This window comes from Ricinus communis, chromosome 1, assembly GCF_019578655.1.
Source record: "Ricinus communis isolate WT05 ecotype wild-type chromosome 1, ASM1957865v1, whole genome shotgun sequence".
NCBI lineage: Eukaryota > Viridiplantae > Streptophyta > Magnoliopsida > Malpighiales > Euphorbiaceae > Ricinus > Ricinus communis.
Genome location: NC_063256.1, coordinates 7,967,042 through 7,989,632, shown reverse-complemented (window position 1 = coordinate 7,989,632; position 22,591 = coordinate 7,967,042). Strand labels below are relative to the sequence as shown.

The following is a 22,591-nucleotide window of genomic DNA, read 5'->3' as shown; positions in this document are numbered from 1 at the left end:
GTTAGGGACTTCGGGCCTGCAGGAGAATACCTACTAACTATGAGAAGGGTTAAGAGGTCGTAGGACCCAATTAGAAATGGGACCCATGCAATTCCTTTTTAATGGCTTCAGAATTGGGCATTTGATGCCCTTTAATGGAATCCCTGGTGGAAGACAATTCGGTTTTGGCCACGCATGAACAGCATCATTCCTACACCTTAATCAAGATCGTTCATTATGTTCTTAACCTTTTAACCTGCATTAATTGATATTCAACCACCATAGTATCAAAATTATTTCATTGCTCAAAACTCAACAACTTAATTATATTAGAAATATGAAGCCACAAATTGAGTAATAAACGTTTCATGGCAATAGACATTGCATTAGAAAATCATCGTCCAGATTGTTTAACCAAGAGTTTATTAATAGCCAAGACATTGTTGCATAATTGGCGGAACATGGCATTCCTCTGCTTCAGAACAGAATCCTGACCCCCGCTTTGCTTAAGCCCGTCCTCGCAGGATTGAGCGCTAGCGATGGCCGCACTAACCCAAGTGTAAACATCCCGACTCGCATTAGCTAACAATGTAGCAACAGAATCAGCAAGTTGCGCATTAGCATCAACATACTGATCATAGCAATCAGTGAGCGCCTGCTCGGTTGCAGGACCCAAAGATTTGTCACTAAGCAATTTCTTGATTTGCAAAGATGTATCTGTTGCGTTTTCAGATGCAAGTTTCAATGCAATAATGCCAAGTTGTTGTAGATTGGCTTGTTTGCTATCTGGGCTCGACCCAAAACTTGCAACGCAGTTGTCCTTGCTGTGAGTGCGTTCGCATACTTGTTCTACTAGACTGGCGGCAAAGTTTGGGTGAGGAAAGAGGCTAACTACCAGAGAAAAGAGAAAGAAGAAACTTGTAGCGGGCTTCATGTTTCTCCTCCTTTTCTGCCTCCGTTGGAAAGGGAGTTACGGTGTGGTTTTTAAATCAAGAAGAAACAATAAAATCGGTTGTAAATTGTCAAGTCAAATTTAGGTATTTGTTAGTGCAAGTTATTCTTCGGTTAAGAAGGTCCACCAGTGCAAGAAATAGATGCGCTTAGCCACCAAAAGACACCGGAATTTGAGGACTCTGGTTCTTTCCCCTTCTTTTTTTACTATACACGGAAAATACAGAAATTGTTGTTATTGCACTTGGAAATCGTTTGAACTAAAAAATACTTTGAAAAACTTTTATATTCTCGGTAGTGGAGTGTTGCTAGTAACAAGCTCAATATCTTTCAAAGATACAATATTCAGGCCTAAACTCGATTAAATAATAGAATGACTATCTTGCAATGGATTAAATAATTTATTGATTAAATGTTTATTAAAAATTGGAATTATATATTTAAATTTTGATGCATGGTCTCTCAAAAGGTTTTTGAACTACAAAATATATTTGAAAATAATATCAACTGAATTCTTTTTTTTAATTATGATACACTTCGATAACACTTATAACTAATTATTACTTAATACAACTTGCTAGGACATCAAAAAATACAAAGCAAATGTGCACTGGTAAGAAGATTGATATTCTACTATGCTATATATATATATATATATATATATACAATATCGGCACTTCACACCCATAAATCTATTAGTATCGTCTATGCTACCAATTCATTATACAGAAGGAACAGAATCATGGCCCAATGCACCCAAGCCCATACGCCTTTCATCTAATTTGGATGCCTCCACTACTATGCTCGCCAGGTCTAACGGCACTCTCTTGCATTCCACAAGGGAAAAACTCGCCGGAGACGAAGAAGAACCACCACCAGAACGACCCTTTTCCTCTTCTAACTTCTGCCGCAACTCAGGCTGTGAGCCGGAAACAGAACCGGAAGGTTCAATTACGGGAATTACTGTTTCGGCATATTGAATCGGAGCTCTACAGAGTGGACAATTAGAATGAGAGCGAAACCACATGTCAATACAAGGAATATGAAAGGTGTGGTTACATTTAGGCAACACTCTCCCTTTTTCACCTTCTACAAATTCCGATAAGCACACGGCACATTCGAGTGATCGGTAGTGTGTCTTTGAGGTGTAAACTAAAACTGGAAGAGATAGTAAAACAGAGGGGTCAAGACCTTGGGAAGGAACAGCGGAAGTAGTGGCTGCAATAGTAGGCGTGTCAGAGAGAGAGAGGAGGTGGCGGCCGCGGCGAGATCCACGTTTGAAGATGCACCTATCGTAACTGCAGTAACAAAGCATGATGAGTACTACTGAGAAGAGGATGATACCTGAACAAAGCATGGAGGTATTTCCGTAACGAGAGTAGGAAATATTATTATTATTGGAAACTTGATCTCTTGGTTTGGGGATTCCTTTGTTTTCCATTAGAGAAAGAGAAATGCGTTGTGTGTGGAGGATGGAGGTGGTGATTGCTACTGCTATACGTATATATAATACAGTCCCGTGATGGGAAATTTAGCTCAAGATTTTTAAGACTCGGGTCTATTTATTTATTTCTTTTTGTAAAGGCACTCGCCCAAAACAGAGAAATGATATTTGGAGAGTCTGGATTAGTGATGGACCACTTGCCCTTTCTTTTATTAGCAGTATTTAAATGGCACTGATTCTAGTAATAAACTCCAGCCAGCTCCAGGTTCCGTATCAATGTTGACACTATCATCACTTACATCAATGTTGACACCATCGTCAATATCGTCAGCATGGGTTATCTGCCCTTTTCAACTCACCTGTTACAAAGAATAGTAGTTATGACTTAGATATAGCTTTTCTTTTTCGCTATAGTCGATCAATCTATTTTCATCAATTAATTGCATAACTTCTTTTCTTTCTCTCCAATGTCCCTCCAACTCAATAATTCAAGATCATCAAGATTACTGTGAATGATTAAGATTGAGGGGATCCTATTGTCAGTTTAATTTCCATTCTTTTTAACTTTTAAGAAATTTTGAAAAAACTTAAATCTTGTTATGCACTGTAAATTGCTTTCATTTTATTATTATATTAAATAAAATTTATTTATATTTGACTTATGTCACCATCTATACATTAAACGATATATTATTAACACATATTTATTAATTTTAAATAATAAAGCTCAATAATTGTAAAAATATAATAAAATGATATCATAAAATAAAAATATAATATCATTATACGATGAAAAAAAATAAAATGAATTTAAACTATGAAAAAGAATACCATAAATGATAGTTTCAAAAACTATAATGGCTAAATCATATTCTTTTAAATTCAACTAGTTTAATATTTGAATTTTAAATGATATTTAATTGAATATTTTATAAATAAATTATATATATTTTATTTAAGAATCAATTTTATAGTCATATTTTAGAGTTAAATTTATTATACTTTATTATTATTTCTAACATAAACTACATAGAGTATATATGTTAGATATTTTATATTAATATTAATTAATATAAATATAACAACTATTCTAGTATATATAAGAGTAGACATTGTGTCAATGAGCTGGCTGTTTTCGGTTCATAGTTTCAATTTTCACTAATTTCAATTGGTTTTAACCAATTTTAAAAAATAAAAAAATTAATTAAAATAAATTATTTATTTTACAAGTTGAAATTGGAACCAGGTGAAGAGAAACTGATCTTGACTTAAATATTAAAAATTAAAATCAATAGTGTAAGAACTTATAAAATATAAAAAAATTATATTTAAGCTCTAGTTTTATTGACAATATAAAATATGGATAAATAAATTTAACTAATTATTCGTTATTAATTAAATTTTAGTAATATAAAATAAAAATAAAATTGAAGTGTAAGAGCATAGAAAAAAACAAAAAGAGTCGATGTATTTTAAAGAAAAAATTTAAATAGTTTCAATATATTTTTATTAAAATAATTATTTTTTTGAAAGTGTTTATAAGTAGAAATTATAAAATTATATAATATTTAAAGTTTTTCTATAAACAATAAATAAAAAATTATTAAAAAGTCATAAAAATATAAATTTAAAATTTAAATGAGTAAAACCAAACAATGAAAATAACTAAACTATAGAAAAAATATGAAATTTATTAATAAATTCAAATTAATAAATAAAAAATATATGTCAAATGAATAATTAAGTTTAAAGTAAGATCTTATAATATAGCTAAAGATACTAAATGTAAATAAAATAAATAAATTTATTAATTAAAATAATAATAAAATATAAAAAAATTAATTTCAAAAAACTATTATTATATAATTATAGATGAAAAAAGAAAGAGTTATTTTTTATAAATTAATATTTATAACGAAATAACAAATATTAGGTTATAATAATGTTGGATGAGAAGTTGTGAATGAACAGCAAGATTTTGATAAATCAAAGAAGCAGCCGTAAGCTTATCATTACGCAAAGGAGAACGTGTGATCACATGACAAGTTGCGAAAGGAAACCAGGAAATGGATTTTCGGAATATTGGGTATAAAGCCGTGGGATACTGAAACAATTGAATTTTGCGAAATAATCAATGGATGTAAAACATTCCCAGCATTGAGTTTCTGTATAATGTATAATAATAAACAAGCAATGTGCCAACAGCACCTTTGTACCCGTATTCCTTTTCTGTGGGCTGACCAAAACTGTTGAACCGTCATAAAGCTGGAATTTCTTTTTTTAAAAGGCACAAATACTAAAATTCTTCAGCTAATTTGGAAACAATAAAGTTCCCAAATAAGTCTAATTTTTAATAATATTATAACTCCTATTAAAATATAAGCTAATTATATTGAGACATCTATTCTTTTCCAAAAAAAATTGAAAATAAACTTAAATTAATTCAAAATCACCACCGCCAACTCTGCAGCCCAACCGCCACCGTCTTTTTCGTCACCACCGATAACAAAATCACTATCGATGTTAATGAGTAAGTCGCCTTTTATTCCTCGATCACCATCGCTATTGCTGTCGTTCATCCTTGCTACCTTCGTCATCACTCGATGGAATTGGTACAATTTAGTTATTCCATTATCACTAGGAGCATATTGATGAAAAAGGAGTCGAACCATGAGTTGTTTATTCCACCATTAAAAGTCTCAGTCACGTTCTTCTATTATTCCAAGTCTCAGTTTTTACTTCTTCCTAATTGTATTTGATTGGCTCAACCTTGTTTAAATGGGTCTTAGTTGATTAATGTGATAAAGATGATTTTGATCCTTGCGTTCAATTTTAGTTGCGTTATAGAGATGAGATTTGTTAAAGACGACACGTAGCAAGTGGTGAATTAATAACAGTCTTGATGGTGGTGATGTCGTTTGTTAATGATAGTGGCTATATTATGTAAATTGTATTGTAATTAATCTATTAATTAGTTTCAATTAATTTAGTTTAATATCTATATTTTTAATTAAAAGAGTAAAAGAGAGTCGAATATAATTGGGTATAATTTAGATGTACCCTACCACTAACAGTAAAGTTAACATCATTAGCAATTTCGATTTAATTGAATTTGTTTAAAAAGATTAAAAGTGATATCGAGACCTATAAAGGTATTATTGGCTAGTTGAAGCTATGTTATTTTCTATGTTTTTTACTTTTTTAAAATTTTTATTTAAATAATATAAAATAAGAATAGAATTTACCTCAATATGATTTATATCTCTATTTATTTCTCGACCAATAAATAATTGGTATAGTTTTAGTATTTTAAATAATAAAATTTATTAATTTATATAAAATATTATGTACATGTATTTATTTTATTTTATTAGTTACCATGTCTAAACTAAATTTATCTAAACATAAATTAGATATGTAGCTCAAGATATACAAAATGGGCCAAACAGCATGAATCATCATTCAGGTAAGCATGCACAGCTGACACGTATCGGCTCATCCTGTCACTGTACTGGACAGAACAAAGGAAGTCGGGAGACCAGACGAACTCCAATCTTCTCTCAGGTTCCCAACTGCTAGTCGTCCCGACAATTTTATTATTTTCATGTATTATTTTTTTATAATCATTTTCACACGAGTGAACTATATGCAAACAAAATAATCTGCACCAGTAGAACGTTTTCCACAATAACTGAAGCTCAAACTCAAATATAGAAGAATTAGAGTGAAAAAAACATTTGAAGGATAAAATTATTTGATTTCTTAAAGGCTAATTGGGCCCTGAATTTGAGAAGAAATAAAAAGTTAAATGACCTTGGCAATAGTGAACGTAAGATTTTGTGAGAGGTAGGGAAGCCAATTCGAGAAGAGAAAAAGAAAGAAAGTAAAAGAGTACTTGAAGAAGGTAGGAGGTAGGGGGACGGGCGGTCCTCCCTTATCCGCCACTGCATTTATCATCATTAATTCATAAACCTTGTACGTCATCTAGGATAAGTTTTCTTTTCATGTCTTCAAATAAAGACAAACATCAATACGTTTCAGGCTATCAAAAGCGAAAACCTTAAAAGAATGTTGAATCTGCTTGTTTATCTTATAATTTTTGTTAGTTTAAAATTAGTTAAATAGCACATCGACTATTTGATAGTTTACTTGTTAAGGCTGATTTAAGTTCGTTTATTTATATTATTGAGTAATTTTTAAATATAATATGAATGCAAATTATACATTAATATAAGTCATATTATAAAATTATTTCTTATTAATGTATAAGTCGTATTATAAAATCATTCCTTACAGCTCAGCTGAAAAGAGAAGAAATCTCGTCAACCCTTAGAGAAAATTTCAAAACATGATCGGAAAGTAAATCCAAAGCATTACCTATATTATATCATCTTATTGATATAATTGTCTTCTTATATTTGCAAGTAAAATTGATTTAGATTAACCGCGCTGCTAAACGGATCAGTTTGATCCGGATTAGCTAGTAAAATGAGAGATTAAGACACCAAAACACTCTTAATTCTTTTTGGCTCCATTATAAGATAGTGTATTACCGCCACAAAAGATGCATAGATTGTTGCCAAAATTTTGTTAAATTTTTTCTCTCTTTTTTCACTATAATGTCAAACTATCAACATCAAAATTTATCTATTTTTTCACATTAATCTAAGTCTAATTAATAAAAAGATCATTGAAAAATTAAAATAATTTTATTCCAACAGTTAGATAATTAATCCAATTTAATTTATAAGTTATTATAAAACTAGTATAAGGTGAAAGATTTTTGAGTATGCCAAACAAAACTAAAATCTGTAAAGGAATTTCAATTTCTCTTCCAGTATCTCTCTTGCACTTGCTTCTTTAATAGATGATTTGTAGAATAACCGACGTATAAATTAATTACTAGAGGAGATATTCGAGTTTAGTAAAGATGAAAATTTGATGGAAGGCGGTGATGGAAACAATGGTAACCCAAATGCGATGAATAATAAAAGAAGAGAAAAATGAAAGTAATAGCGATGTTGGGGAAGATGCACATGTTTCCGATTCTGAAGAAGATGAAATAGAAAATGATTTCGCTAAAGATAACTCTATAAACCATAAAGATGCATATGTAGTTAATGATTTGCTATACCTTTAAAAATAACATAAAATTTTTTTAAGTTGCTCTTGTTTGTTAAGTTTGATGCCATTGTTTTTAAAATAAAAAGAGGCAAAAAGAAAGAGAGAAAGACAAGAGAAGAGGAACGACAAAAAAGAAAGGAAGAGAAAAAGAAAAGAGAGAAAGGCAAGAAAGAAAGAGATTCAATTTATTGAATTAATGAATAATTCTAGGTCTCAACAGCATCATTAACTAAGAGAGAGACTATTATTTTTTTCCCAGATTTCACATTCTACGACAAAACCCTAACCCTAAACTCAAAATTTTTTAAAGGCAATGAAGACTTTGCACTATTACATATAAATCCACGAAAAATAAAAAAATCTTACAATTTTACTGTTTTAATTCGGATCAGTTTGATCCAGATAAATTTACCTTTAGATTAATTATTTGAACAAATTTTTATATAGATATACACATTTACAATATTATATAAAAATTTATTAAAAATAAAAAAAATAAAAACTTATACTATTATCTTTTTTATCTGAATAAATTTACTCTCAGATTAATTACCTGAACAAGTTTTTGTATATATACAATGTGTATTATTAGATTCTGTTATACAATTTATGCGAATATTATTACTTTAAATATTGTAATAATTATAACTATAAATTATATTTTATATTAATACTTAAATTATTATTATATATACTTTATGCTCAGTATTATAACAATTATATGCATTTTTATATTAATATTGAGAAAAGATATTTTAAATCTATAATTGTTAATAAAAATATAGACTTAATAAATTCGTCAACATTAAATGAATAGTATTTAACTCAGAGCTCAGACTAGTTTAATAAATATTTTAATTTTTTATAAAATATTATCTCATTAATTTTTATATTTTGTTTGGTTGAAATTCATAAAATTCAAAGAATTTATTTTACAAATTCAAAGTCTATATATTTTAAATAAAATAAAAATTAATTTAAATCCTATATAATCGAATTTGTATAAAATTTATTATAGCTAAACTAAATTCTAATAAAATATATATAATTCTCAAATAAATTTTACATTAGTTTGTCAATATATTCCATAAAATTTAAATTTTTTTTTAAATATTATTGTGCTAATTATATTTATTTTTTAATTTTTTAAATAAAATAATTTTTTAATAAATATCAATCAAACACAACATTAATAATGAATATTAAAATGTGAAAAAGAACTATCCCGCAATAGTTGGAGTAATAGCATATCTGGGACATGACAAAATGAGCCCAATAATTTGCGTGGCATGATATATTGCCTCAAAGTGTTTGAATGCATTAAAGTCTTTTTCCTTTAGGACAGAACATTTGATAGAATCAACTTAAGGTTGAGGAGACTATGGCTGAATCGGACATTAATACAGGGGAAAAGTAAGAGAAACCTGTGCTGAAGATGTCATCTGGGGACCGACAGTTGTGGGAGAATACAGGGACTTGTGATGACGCTGCATCAGACCCAACCCAAGTTTCTTAGCACTTAGCTTTTCCTTTTATCTAGGAAAAGGTCCAATTTTACCCTTAATCCTTAATGGTAATATTACTTGGGCATTTTATGTTTTCTTTTTGTCCTAACAAGTCTCTCACTCCCTCTTATGATACATATTTTGGGTGAATTCTAAGGCATCATATATTATAGTAATTTTTAATATTTTTATATGTTTATACAATGAAATTAATAATATTTATAGACCAAATTTACATAAAATATATTACCTTGTATTTATCTAAATTTTATAATTTCTCATTCAATAAATACATAAAGGTATTGAAGTTATTATAAACTACAATATTAATTCAATCGTCCGAAGAAATATCTCACTCAAGTTAAGTCTACTAATCAGCATATTATTGCTGGGATTGTACTCGATTATTATTCAAGCAGATGGTGTTAAAAAAATTGAAATTGGGAACTAAAACAAATTATCTTTAAAGGGTAGGAATGTAAAAGATAAATTAGTTAAAATATATGTTGTAGTCAGTCTTTAGAAAAGGAAAATCTTCAGGGCTCCAAAACAAAATAAATATGCTTGGAGCAAGATTTTGACGTATAGTTTGCAAAATTTTTGGGTGGGAGCAAGAATTTGGAACTTGGAAGCAAGGTTCACCATTATTGAACTTTTAGTCCTCATGACCATATTATTGTTATGAAGGGGATTGATTGGCCTCAACCTTTAGTAGGTATTTTAATTAGGTGATGTTTGCTTTGATTTGCTGAACATAATCGACGAATTAGCTTGTCATTTAGACTTTATATGCATGTCAATGAGGAGAGGAAGATATTTTATAAGAAATGAAGAAATTCAAATGAACTCTGAGACAAAAATTTAAAACTTATACAACTTTAGGACAAGCATCAGAGGCATATACTAGAGTAATCTGTCATATTTATTTGGGTTTTTCATGAATGATCTCAAAAATAAAAATAATTATAAAAATATCTGTAAAGATTATTGACTATAAAATATTCAAAAACACAAAAATTTTATTTACGAAAAGTATATATTCAATATATATTGAAGAAAAAAATATATGTTTGGTATATTTGTAATGTGAATAACAACAAAAGATATATATTTAATAAAAATATAATATATATTAAATACAATTAGGTATTTCAACTTTTAAATGAAATAAAATACAAACAAAGAAAAAAGTTAAACGACAAAATATATATGTTTGTTAAAATAAATATTTAATTTTTTTTTAAATCAAATAAAATTAAATTTAAATGTTCAACAACAAACGGTATATGCTTACTAAAATATAATATACGTTAAGTATTTGTAGATTATTAAAAATTAATTTTGTAAGAAATGGAAAAGATGAAAAAAGTGAAGAATAGATATTTCTGAAAACAGCAGAAGATATTTAAAAATAAATAAAAATAAGAATATTTTTATAATTATTTAAAAATAAAAAGATAAATGATGAAATTTCATCAATTTATTTGTGGTGCGACTCGTTAGGAAATATTTGATGGGAAATCTTATTGCCACTCTTGGACCTTGCCATCCATGCTGTCATCTGGCCCATCTCAGTCACGTCCTAAAGTCAGGTCCAGATGCATAGGCTCACACCTTGACATGTCTGCCTCCCTCAAATTTTGGTTTTACTGAATTTTTCTAGCTCATTTTTTTATAAATAAATAAATAGACTTTTTTAAAAATAAAATTATATCAAAAATATAAAATAGAATTGCATATATCAATCGAACAATATTAACTCTTTTTTCTGAATAATTCTTCCCCATATAGAAATATCTTTTACCATTATTAACAATTCTGCAAATTCATAGACAGCAACGACTCTCGGTGACTTCCAAATTTCAACATAAGTGTTATTCCTCAAGCTTGAAGGCCCTGGGAGACCTTAACATGTGCAGCTTTTGCTCATTCATCCTCTTATGTATTTGTAGATGGATTAATTGGCATCTAAAAGGCATTGAAATAATGGATTACGTTAAGTGGACTATCCTTTCGGTTCATGAGCGTCAGATTGTCATTCGGACCATTCTTCTACTAATTATATTGAGGACATTATTGTCGACAATTGTTGCATACTGTATGCGTGTTAAAAAGAAAATAGCTTGTAAAGCTTTTGCGAAAAAATGTAACAAATATGAAGTTGCAGAAATAATTGTTAACTTGGAAAAGGATGAATGGAATATGATATAACGTTCTATTCGCATTGATCTTCTAAATATCTAGCGTAGTGCCATATGGCGGCATCTTTGATAATCTGGTAATATAATTGATCCCTAGTATACGATGGAGAAGACAAGTGGGCAGGGCCCAACAGAAGATGACAGAAACAAGGAATTGTTTAAAATTTTCGCAAGAAACTTTGGCCTTTTCCAAATGCATTTGGAAATAATTCCATTCCCGTAACTCCATATCCTTCTGTGAAAAACAATGTTCATATCATCTTGTCTTCTTCAAACGATAAATAACTACAATGCCATTGCCAATAATTTTTCTAAACTTCATAGGTTTTTCGTTAAAAAAGAAAAATGATAGTGGGGCTAATATTAAGAGCACTCTGATTAGTTTATTAATTTTTCTAAATGAATTTAACAGAGTATGCGTTGTCTGGACATTTATGTACTGATAATGATTAGGAAACAAACTAAGCTATCACTCAAGACTAATGCTTTGAGCATTGTACGTTGCAAGCAAGAATTCATATATACGTACCTGTAGATCTACTTTGTGGGCATGTCTTGTTTTACACAGCAATACCTTATAAGTATTCCTATTAGAATAATACGTCTCTTCACTCATCAAGATCACTTTAAAAACCAACGCAACTCTCTCATTCGTAGGAATAAAACATATAAGTGAAAAGGAGTATGGAGAAAATAGAACATACAACGGTAGCTACAAATGGCATAAACATGCACGTAGCAGCAATAGGGACAGGCCCAGAAATCCTCTTCCTTCACGGCTTTCCTGAACTCTGGTACTCATGGCGACACCAACTCCTGTCTCTGTCCTCCCGTGGCTACCGCTGCATAGCACCTGACCTTCGCGGCTACGGCGACACTGACGCCCCTGAATCATTAACAGGGTACACTGCGCTTCACATTGTAGGCGACCTGATCGGGCTCCTCGACTCGATGGGGATCGAGCAAGTTTTTTTGGTGGGTCATGACTGGGGGGCCATGATGGCTTGGTATTTGTGCATGTTCAGACCTGATAGAATTAAGGCGCTGGTCAACACCAGCGTGGCTTACATGTCCAGGAATCCACAAGTAAAGAGTCTGGAGTTGTTCAGGACAGTATACGGTGATGATTACTATGTCTGTCGCTTTCAGGTAATTATATAATAATTATTATACTTGAGGAGATATTTAGCCATAAACACTTGAAAATTGCACTAACAGCCAAACTGATTTAAGCATCCATTTTTCTTTGTGGAAATGTTTTATGCTTGAACTTGATCAGGCATTATAGGAAGAGGGATTGAAGGATTTATTGGAATAGAGATAGATTAGAGATTACTCTCAACAAAATTCAAATAAAAATTGCATTGGGCATATCAAATTTTTACATTGTTAATATATACGGTTGCAGGAGCCTGGAGGGGCTGAAGAAGACTTTGCTCAAGTTGATACTGCAAAATTGATTAGAAGTGTATTTACCTCCCGTGATCCAAATCCACCGATCGTGCCTAAAGAAATTGGATTCAGATCTCTCCCTGATCCCCCAAGCTTGCCCTCTTGGTTGTCAGAAGAAGATGTCAATTACTATGCTGACAAATTTAACAAGAAAGGTTTCACCGGAGGATTGAACTATTACAGAAACATCGACCAGTACGTCCATCATTGCTTTATATTACAGAATCATAGCTAGCATGTTAATGTATTTTCCACTGTTACAAAAGACACAGGACACTTGCTTAGTCATCTCAGTAATTAGTTAATTTTGTTGCAGAAACTGGGAGCTAACTGCACCATGGGATGGGTTGCAAATCAAAGTGCCAGTGAAGTTTGTCATTGGCGATTTGGACCTTACCTACCATTTTCCAGGTATCAAGGACTATATACACAATGGCGGATTCAAACAAGTGGTTCCCCTTTTGCAAGAAGTGGTAGTAATGGAAGGAGTTGCTCACTTTATCAACCAAGAAAAACCAGAGGAAATTAGCGAACACATTTATGACTTCATTAAGAAGTTTTAATCACTAATAATAATTGCCTTTATAAAAAGAATGCATTTCTGGGGGTTCATGAATGTTGGGTTGCTCTTCCCCAATAAGGTCATTTGAATCAATACTGTCATTTATGGAAAATAAAATCGTTAGAGGAAATTTCATCTTATCTTTTTCTGTTTTTCTTTCGTTTTCCCTTAAGTTTCTCGCTATCCTAATTCTTCTTCTTCTTCTTCTTAATTATAGTTCCCAAAATTATTTCTTATACTTTCTTGTGAATCTTAAAGTACATAAATTATAATACAAACCAGTCTATGTTAAGGTGTATGGGCACCGGCAGACATTATGACAGCTTTCTATATTTGAAATAGTTTTTAAAACAATTAACCATTTTCATAATTAAATTTATTGACTCTTAAATTTCTTCGTCCAATTAATATGGAATTAAATAAATTTGCACCGATAATTCCTCAAAAGTCTGAATCCTTACATGATTTGTAATATCTACTATATATGCATTATAATTTGGAGAATGATTATTATTTAAATAAAAAAGTTTTAATTGCCCTTTTAATTTGATTGCTTTTAAATTAATTTTTTTTAAATCAGATATGATTGACTAAAAGAAAATTATAAAAAATTTGAATATATGTACATAAAAAAAATCGATTGCTTTTATTAACAGATCAAATTTGTGGGTTTATGATTGGCTTAGAAGTCAAGAACTGATACGTCATTCTTCATCAATTTCTCAAAAAAATAAATGAATAAAAAAGTTAAAAGAAAAGGCCTAACTGAATTTATTTGGTTTCTTTTATTTATTAAAAATCAAGTATTTTGGATTTATTTGGCTTTGACTATAGTTGAATTATCCGAAATATAATTAAAAATTTTGAAAGAGTAAAAATAAAGGAAAATATACAAATGTTAGGATTTTATTTTTATTTTTTTAAATTAGAGTATGAAATAATTATATAGGTTGAGGTTAAAGTTGAATAAAAACTATAAAGGAAAATGTAATTAGATAGGCAGTTCTCTCGAGCCTTGTAAATATTTAAGGCTTTAGTACTGAATATTAATTCCGTGGCCAAATAATAATGGACTGAAATTGAATAGAAAATGCCCCTAGGGACTGGAAATTGCACCAATCACATTCTATTTTATGGTTTGTATTTAGTCAACTTATTTATTATTTTGAATAGCATTTTAGTCAACTGTATTAAACATAATGGAGCGACCTCAAAAACACGTCAGAAAATGAAATGTCGTATTTTTACTATTTTCATACAACTTTATATCGTTCTTATATTGACTTTTGATTTGACTTTTATATAAGAACATTGAAAACTAAAGTCATCAAAGGATTGCATAACAGTGATACTCATTAGTTTTAAAAAGTTTTTATCTATTATTGCGGATATGTCTCTATTTAAATAAAATACTTAATTCAAGATTGCTGTTGCTAAAAGTAAAATATGTAAATGAGTAAGAATTAGTTTTTGAACTATAGAAGATTGACTCGAAGCATATGTTGAATATTAAAATAATAAAAAATTCAATTTAAAGAGTTAAAAATCTAATTAAATTTATATTATTTTTAAAATATTTAAAATTTTAAGTTCAAGAGATCTTATTCGAGCATATTAATATTCAATTTTAAAATTATAAGATAAATTCCTAACATTTCTTCAAGTGGAGCTCAAGCTTCAAAGAAAAAAAAATTGAATTAATTTAGTTTGAGCCAGTCACTTTAATTTGATTATATCTTACTGGAAAATAAGGTTTAAATTTGAAAATTGTAAATGATTTAGAAAAAAAAAAACTATAATTAATGTAAAAAGATTGAAGTATCTAAGCAAAGAAATTAAATACAAATTTCCAAATGTCCAATCACATTTGAGATTTCTCCCTTCTGTCTTTATTTGTTTATGAAAGTTATTTGGGTTGGGTGTCATTTTCTTTCAATTTTTGTGAAAACTGCATTTTGGCTGTCATGATTCATGCATCTGGTCTGCTATTTATGTCAGTCTTCTTGTTAACTTTCTCCCCCATCTTTATCCAAGTCAAAAGAAAACACCCACCAAAGAGACAAAGATCATCTAAGATTGGAGATGGAGAAGATAGAGCACACAACTGTATACACAAATGGCATAAACATGCACATAGCTTCAATAGGCAAAGGCCCAGTTATTCTTTTTCTACATGGTTTTCCTGATCTTTGGTACACGTGGCGACACCAGCTTCTTGCTCTCTCCTCTCTTGGCTACCGCTGCATAGCTCCTGATCTTCGTGGCTTCGGCGACACCGATGCACCACCATCTCCCAATGAGTACACGGTCCTACACATCGTTGGTGACCTTGTTGGGTTGCTTGATTCTCTGGGCGTTGAGCAAGTGTTTCTTGTGGGTCATGATTGGGGAGCAACAGTTGCTTGGCATTTGTGCTTGTTTAGACCTGATAGAATTAAGGCCTTGGTCAACACGAGTGTTGCGTTCTCTCCCAGGAACCCACATAAGAAGCCTGTTGAGAGATACAGAGAATTGTTAGGTGATGATTTCTATATCTGCAGGTTTCAGGTTAGTAAGCTATTTTCTCTCTCTCTTTTTTCAATTTTTTTTTATATAATTTTTTGTGTCAGACTGTTAGTTTTCTTGGGTATTGGTTGTTGGGCGATTGATTGAGTATTTCATTAATGGGTATTGTGTGAGAGCTAATCTGATGCAAAACTGAAATTGGGTAAAATTATGATGGAAATTTTGATTATCCTTCTTTTTTTTTCTTTTTATATGAAGACTCAATTTAAATTTGTCAAAGAAGCGCCAAGTCTATCTAAAAGTTTAGAACTTTGATCTTCTTGTTTTGATTGTTTGGAGACTAATATTACATCAAAGAACAATTAAAACAAAAAGCTTAAACATGACCCACCATTACGATCCTAGATGTATGCGGTTTAGTCTTGCTTTCTCTATTAAATTGCTTGACTTTTGGTTCTTTAGCCTATCTTGAACTAGTAATGAATGCTCGTCTCTTAATGCACTTGAGCGCATGGCTTGAATTTGTGGCTGTCTGATCATTTAGCTTCCTCCTAAGTGCTAACCATAATATGGGATCCAAAATTACCATAAAATTTTCTTCTTTTCTTAATCTACAACTTCAAAGCTTAATGACTCAACTTCATACCTAGGGAAGTACTCATAGCTGTCCCACCATGACCCCTGAATAGTGTTGTTTCTAGTGTTCTGAATCTCATTTACTGGTGGATTTAAGCATTTCCTAAGGCAGCATCTGGTATTCCTCTTTCTTCCTTTTTTCCCTTTTTTCTTTTCTGAACTAATATCATATATCTATTGGAAACTGAATATGAGTCCTTTTGATAGCAAAGTTAAATGTTTCTTAGATTTCACTGCTGTTATGCAGAAATTGAAAAGGTTCCACATGAGCTCTTGTTCTGCACTGTGTTGTTAGGTATTGTAAGAGATTGGCTTTGGGTAAATCTTACTCATCTGCCATATTTCATTAGTATACCTAAACGCATAATTTCAGTGTCGTTGTTAATTAGCTTTACTGGAATTGACTTGAGAGCATTGCAGGAGTGTGGAATGCATTGCAGAATGTGGTTTTGTTTAAGGCTTATGCTCTAGAATGAGGCTTCTTCTGACCAAATTACTTTACTCTTTTTCATTTTTCTCTTAAATGTTTATTGAGAATGAACCTTGAAGTCATGGTTGTCTGGAATACTTATCTTGTAATGATGATATTAGCATGCGTCTTGGACCTATATTTTGTTTTGCCTCCTTGATGCTGTAGATGTCCATGATTTTTCTCCATTGAACTAACCAGCATAAACACGTTCCAAATTATGTTGCAGGAACATGGAGAGATTGAAGAAGACTTTGCCAAAGCTGGTGCTGCAAGAATCATTAGAAGATTTCTTGCATCACGGAGTACAGCACCACCTTGTGTACCTAAAGCAACAGGATTCAGAAGCTTACCTGTCCCTCAAAATTTGCCTTCTTGGCTGTCAGAAGAGGATATCAATTATTATGTTAGCAAATACGGCCAGAAAGGTTTCACTGGAGGATTGAACTACTATCGATGTTTGGACCTGTATGTTCTATACAAGCATGCTAGTCGTAGCTGTTGCTATTTTTCTTCATCTTAGATAATAAATAGCCACTTTATTTAGTATGCGATTTATCTTCCACATCTTTGTTCGTTGCACAAGCCCATTTCACATTTCCAGTTATACAACCTTTTTCGTAACATGACATGATATATTATTGTCAGAAAGAGCAATCCACTGTCTAGAAGAGAAAAAAGTTCTTTCGTCACTTTTTTCTAAAAGATGTCCCCAGGCATAGACTTTGAGTATGAAATGACTTTTGCTTGCAATGTCAAATGCGACCATCTCATGTTTGTGAAAGAGATTGTGTTTTGCGGATGTTGAAGTTTTCTTCCTGTTGCCTGTTGCAGGAACTGGGAGTTGACAGCACCATGGACTGGGTCACAAATTAAAGTACCAGTTAAGTTTATTGTGGGTGACATGGACATAACCTATCACTTCCCCGGCGTCAAGGAATACATACACCATGGTATGAAGAAGCATGTTCCATTTTTGCAAGAAGTAGTTGTACTGGAAGGAGTGGCACATTTTCTCAGCCAAGAAAAGCCAGACGAAGTCACTGCACATATCCACGACTTTATTAAGAAGTTCTAATTTGGCAGATTACATATCTGTAGCCAACAAGTGCTTAGTTATCTTAGAGAAAAATAAATTTTCTTAAATAGGGTTCCTTATCTTCGAATGCTCTATGGACGGCAGTGGAATTTTATTGTCCTGTTTGTTGCTTAGATGAGATAATAATGTCCAATTTATATGCCAAGTTTGAGGTTACAAACTTAGCCGACAATAATCTGTTTATGTAAACTTGTTTCTTTCTTCAATTTTGATAAAGACTAAAAGGACTGAAACAATATCCAAGATCTGGCATTGATGTTTCAATCTCGCATAACTGAAAAAAAGTGTCAAGTTTTTACACTGCATGAAATAGCCAGCCAAGGCTAGGATCTATACTTTTAAACTAGGTATAATTACAAACTCAGTGTCTGAATTCATCAATTAGGTGTTTAAATTTTTAAAAATAACAATTGAGTGTGTCAATTTATTAAAAAGAAACGAACAAATTTGTTTTGTAGGTTGCTAACATGTTGCACTAAAGTAGGAGTTGATGTGGAAGAAGATTAGCATGTTTATGTGGAAGAAGGACGGAATTTAGGATATTTAGTTGGACTAAAACATCCTTTTGGATGAAAATAAAGTAAATTAGGTTAGAGTTTGTGTTTTTATATCAAATCATACTCTCTCTTTCATTCATTTCTTCATCTTTCTCATTTCTTCTGTTTCTTCTCTCACACTCACTGCATTACCCAATATTTTTTCTTAAAAATAAAATAGCGAGAGATTCAAACAATGAAGAAGATGATTGTGAGACTCTAATTGAGCAAAATGATAAAAAACATCACAATCACCAATAAACTGTACCTACTTCCTCTTCTCATCAAGGATCTTTCTGTATCTTCCACATTAAGAAATATGAAGATGTAAAACATCATCATTTGTTCAATAAGAGGTGCTATTATTATTTGTTGACAGTTTCCTTCCTCTGTTAATCATCATCTATCTCTCTGCTGATTTAAGGAATTTCTTTTCCGCCAATATCTCCTCTTAATTTTGATTCGTCTTCTTACTAAATTAGAGAGGTCGAGTTTGCAAGCTCTTTACTTGCTTAAACAACAAAAACTCTCTTTTATAAATTTTTTCCTTCTATATTATTAATTCATTCAATAATGTAAATATTGAAAATCTCATATCTGCCCTTTTAAAACAGATAATTTTAAAGAAACAAATTCAACAGGTTATCATAAATTTGGGAACAAAAATGTCTCAATTGGTTCTTTTTTGGATTCTGGATTTGGTTTCAAAATGTGTAAGAAGGTGGAGCCAAGATTCTTGAACAAGAAAACTATAGAGTGAAAACCAAGATCAGATCCATTTTCTTAGGATGAAAGAACCAAATTCCTAAATTTATTCTTTTCTGAATCTTTTAGAATAGTATACATAAGAATTACATAAGTGGATTTTTATGTAATTTCACTTGCTACTTTTCCACCTCACATAATAATTTTATAATAAAATAATCCATGTAAATACTTCTAATAAGTGACATGCAAAACAAACTTGTTTGATTCTTTTTAACAAGTTCACACACCGAATTATTATTTTTAAAATTCAGACACTTAGTTATCTTCAACTCGAGACATCCATGCTTGCCACGGAGAAAGAAACTGGATTGAGCCAATTTTTAGTTTTGTATTACACATGATTTGGTCGGTTCAAAACTGTTCTTTTTACAAACTCGTCTACCAATGCATGTAAGAAGGCGATAACAAGCAATAGTGCTGTCCCCCAATCTTGATAGAAAGGAACATTTCCTTGTAATTCTCAAGGATTGGAGGACTACGATATTGAAGAATCAATCAGTTACCGTAGTTCAGTCTCCCGTTTGGTAAGCAATATTATGTAGGGGAATTCGTAATTATACCACAGCACTACCATACAAAAGCCACAAAAAATACTAGCAATCTTTATTCTCTGACATCCAAAATCTATTGTTTAAAGCGAAATACAAAATAAACTGCAGATGTTGACCCGCTAAGATAATGTAATTGTTCCACACTAGAGGATGAGAAAACACAAGAAAAAATAACCAGATCAACTGTTGGTGCATGGATGCATCTGGTTGAAATTTGTAGACTGATTTTCTGAACGAAGTGTGAGTGCTTACACCCTAAAGCCTCTGCTGTTCCTTCTTCCTCTAGCCCGCTCAAATTTCCTTCCCTTTGCTCGGACATAGGGTTTGGTATGGCTGTGTGGTACACCAGGTGCTGGTCCAAAGTGCTTCACTGCCTCACGGGCATTCTTGGGACCTCTGAGGAGGACCTGCAAAATTTTGAAAAATAGAATATGCATCATGCTCAGTTTATCCTGTCTGTTCAGTAATTAACTAATTGTCCTCCATGAACACAACTAGGAAAGGAGATCATTATTACCTCTAACATCGTCAACTTATACTATAAAGGAATTGATTCCCTTTATTTAAAGAGATAGTCTCCCCCCCTATGGACTCTTCTTACGGAGTAGGAAGTTTCTGGAAGCCTAGTCCTTTAAGCAAGACTCTAAGAAGAGTTCGAGCACTAAAAGCAGATGTGGGGCGGGTAACAAGGCAGCCATTGAAGTGGTGCAACTAGTCTGTTTGCAAAGCATCCCCCGATGGTCCTCTTCTATAATAGGTCCTATCCTATAAGAAGGAAAATGATCTAGAGCGAGTCTTACTTGATGAACCTAAGTAAATAGGAACAAGGCTCTAATCTACATTTTACCTCTTGATTAGTACTGGTGATACTAGAAGCTTGAAGAGATAAGCAAGGCACCTAAAGGTGAAAGCTGTCTAGTCACTCTAAGCTACAAGCATCTTTGTAGTTGTTGGAGAGTCCGGTTCCAAACCTTGTTATTTATTCCCATATTTTGAACATAATAAGAACAAGCTCCCTTTGGTTCTTTAATAGCAAGTTAAGGCTATGAAGCCTATCCTTCAGCTGGTTTTGGGTTGCCCTAGTCGGAGCTATGGAGCTCACCTTATTATTATCTAAAGGAAAAAGGAAATCTTCAGCTTGTTGCTTGCTTTCTCGCTTCCAAAGGCAAATGGAGCCTGGCTTATGATGAGTGGTGTGGACACCTTAGACTCTGGAAGAGTCAAAAGCAAGTGGGGCGCTACATGGAAGTACAAAAGCTAAGTTTTACTAGATAGAGTGACCGAGAAAAGCCTCCCTCTCCTATTCAATAAGAATAGGAACCCCATACATCTCATATGGATTAGCCTTGGTACATCTCACAAGCTGTATTGGCTAATCCTTTACAGCTCTTTATCCCTAAACACCAAAGAAGCAGAAGAAAAGAGAGAGCATGCAAAGATACACACAACTTAAAGAGGCTACTATCCAGCTACAAAAAGTATGGTGTCACAGAACACCTTCTTTATGACATTCAGGAAATATATTAGATAATCTGGTTAACTTAGTCTTCGACCAAAATACAAGTCAATTTTATGCTAGATTGCAAAATATTAAGCTGCTCAGTAACGTCAATGGGAATAGGGAAAGATGCTAAACTTCCTGGATCTTAATGCTTTCTGATACATTAATATAGATAAAAAAGCAATTATCATATGAGCAATATCCAACATCTTATTTGAAATTTATATGAAATGTCAGACATTTGTTGCCCAAACTAATGAATACTAAGAAACAGTTAATCTCAACATGCTATTTTTGGCTCAGCTGATTATAACAAAGTACATCATATAACAAGCAATATCAAAACATAATACATGGTATTCAAAGGCATACCGTATTTTGACCAAGAGGAGCTCTAAGAGCAAGTTGGTCAAACGTCAAACATTCTCCACCAGCCTTCTCAATCCTCGCCCTTGCTGTCTCGGTGAACCTGAGAGCAGTAACCTTGAGAGCGGGGACTTCATACACCCGGACATCATCAGTCACAGTACCCACAATCACAGCAATTTTATTCTCCTAATACAAAACGATCCAATAACACATCTCATCAGTAAGTACGTACACTTATAATAGGCATAAAAAAATCATTTAAATTTAAAAAAGTGAGAACAACACACCTTGCCCTTCATGAAAGTAATCAAACGTGATAATGAAAGAGGGGCTTTGTTAATCTTGCTCATAAAAAGCCTCTTCAAAATCACTGCATTGAATTTGCTTCCAGTTCTCCGTACCAAGAATCGGTACAGCTGTTATACAAATCTAAACTTGTAACTGCATTTTATAAAAACAAAATACGTACTGATTAATAGAAGTTATATAAGGGCACCTTGACGATGAGCTTGAGGTAGATATCATCGGACTTCGGTGCTGTCCGCTTAGTCTTCTTGCTCTTACCTCCTGCCTTCAAATCGATACCCTGCAACATCCATTAGACAATCAGCTCAGACACAGATTGTTAAAAGAGACAAGCTAAAGATTGAATTAAGGCTTGCAAATGAAAAATGGTACCATCTCTGATACTGTTAGTGCTGCCCGGCGCGCGACTTTCAGCGAGGCAAATGTGCTTAAAGGGAGAGTGGCTAGGGTTTTTCAGGACTTTGTAGGGAAAGAGTTGTGATTGGCTACTTCTATTTGTGGTGAAGTCTATCGACTTCTACTATGCGCCTCAGTTATTTTCCGTACACGTGGCTGATTCATTTTGTTAATGGGTTGAGACTTGAGAGAGTGGGGCGGTGTGCCTATAGGCTCGATGGGTCCGGCTCATGATAT

At 32.1% G+C, this 22,591-nt stretch overlaps 5 protein-coding genes across 5 annotated transcripts; 2 read left to right on the top strand and 3 right to left on the bottom strand.

The window, feature by feature from the left end:
- Nucleotides 1-261: 261 nt before the first annotated feature.
- On the bottom strand, nt 262-968 carry LOC8259896 (pectinesterase inhibitor 10). The gene has a single exon (XM_002523065.3). It carries the CDS (start codon nt 911-913, stop codon nt 374-376), a length of 540 nt encoding a protein of 179 aa, XP_002523111.2. The 5' UTR covers nt 914-968; the 3' UTR covers nt 262-373.
- A 450-nt stretch (nt 969-1,418) lies between these two features.
- LOC8259895 (RING-H2 finger protein ATL5) lies at nt 1,419-2,564 on the bottom strand. The gene has a single exon (XM_002523064.4). The coding sequence runs from the start codon at nt 2,369-2,371 to the stop codon at nt 1,652-1,654; it is 720 nt and encodes a 239-aa protein (XP_002523110.2). The 5' UTR covers nt 2,372-2,564; the 3' UTR covers nt 1,419-1,651.
- A 9,274-nt stretch (nt 2,565-11,838) lies between these two features.
- On the top strand, nt 11,839-13,405 carry LOC8259893 (epoxide hydrolase A). Its single transcript, XM_002523062.3, has 3 exons — nt 11,839-12,353; nt 12,613-12,851; nt 12,973-13,405. Exons 1-3 carry the CDS (start codon nt 11,889-11,891, stop codon nt 13,217-13,219), a joined length of 951 nt encoding a protein of 316 aa, XP_002523108.3. The 5' UTR covers nt 11,839-11,888; the 3' UTR covers nt 13,220-13,405.
- A 1,761-nt stretch (nt 13,406-15,166) lies between these two features.
- On the top strand, nt 15,167-18,170 carry LOC8259892 (epoxide hydrolase A). Its single transcript, XM_002523061.4, has 3 exons — nt 15,167-15,765; nt 17,058-17,296; nt 17,663-18,170. The coding sequence occupies exons 1-3, from the start codon at nt 15,301-15,303 to the stop codon at nt 17,904-17,906; spliced, it is 948 nt and encodes a 315-aa protein (XP_002523107.1). The 5' UTR covers nt 15,167-15,300; the 3' UTR covers nt 17,907-18,170.
- Nucleotides 18,171-19,808: 1,638 nt separating this feature from the next.
- Nucleotides 19,809-22,482, bottom strand: LOC8259891 (60S ribosomal protein L18-2). The gene is made up of 5 exons (XM_002523060.4): nt 22,331-22,482; nt 22,149-22,238; nt 21,940-22,068; nt 21,656-21,838; nt 19,809-20,189 (listed from the first exon to the last, which is right to left on the bottom strand). The coding sequence occupies exons 1-5, from the start codon at nt 22,331-22,333 to the stop codon at nt 20,031-20,033; spliced, it is 564 nt and encodes a 187-aa protein (XP_002523106.1). The 5' UTR covers nt 22,334-22,482; the 3' UTR covers nt 19,809-20,030.
- Nucleotides 22,483-22,591: the final 109 nt, after the last annotated feature.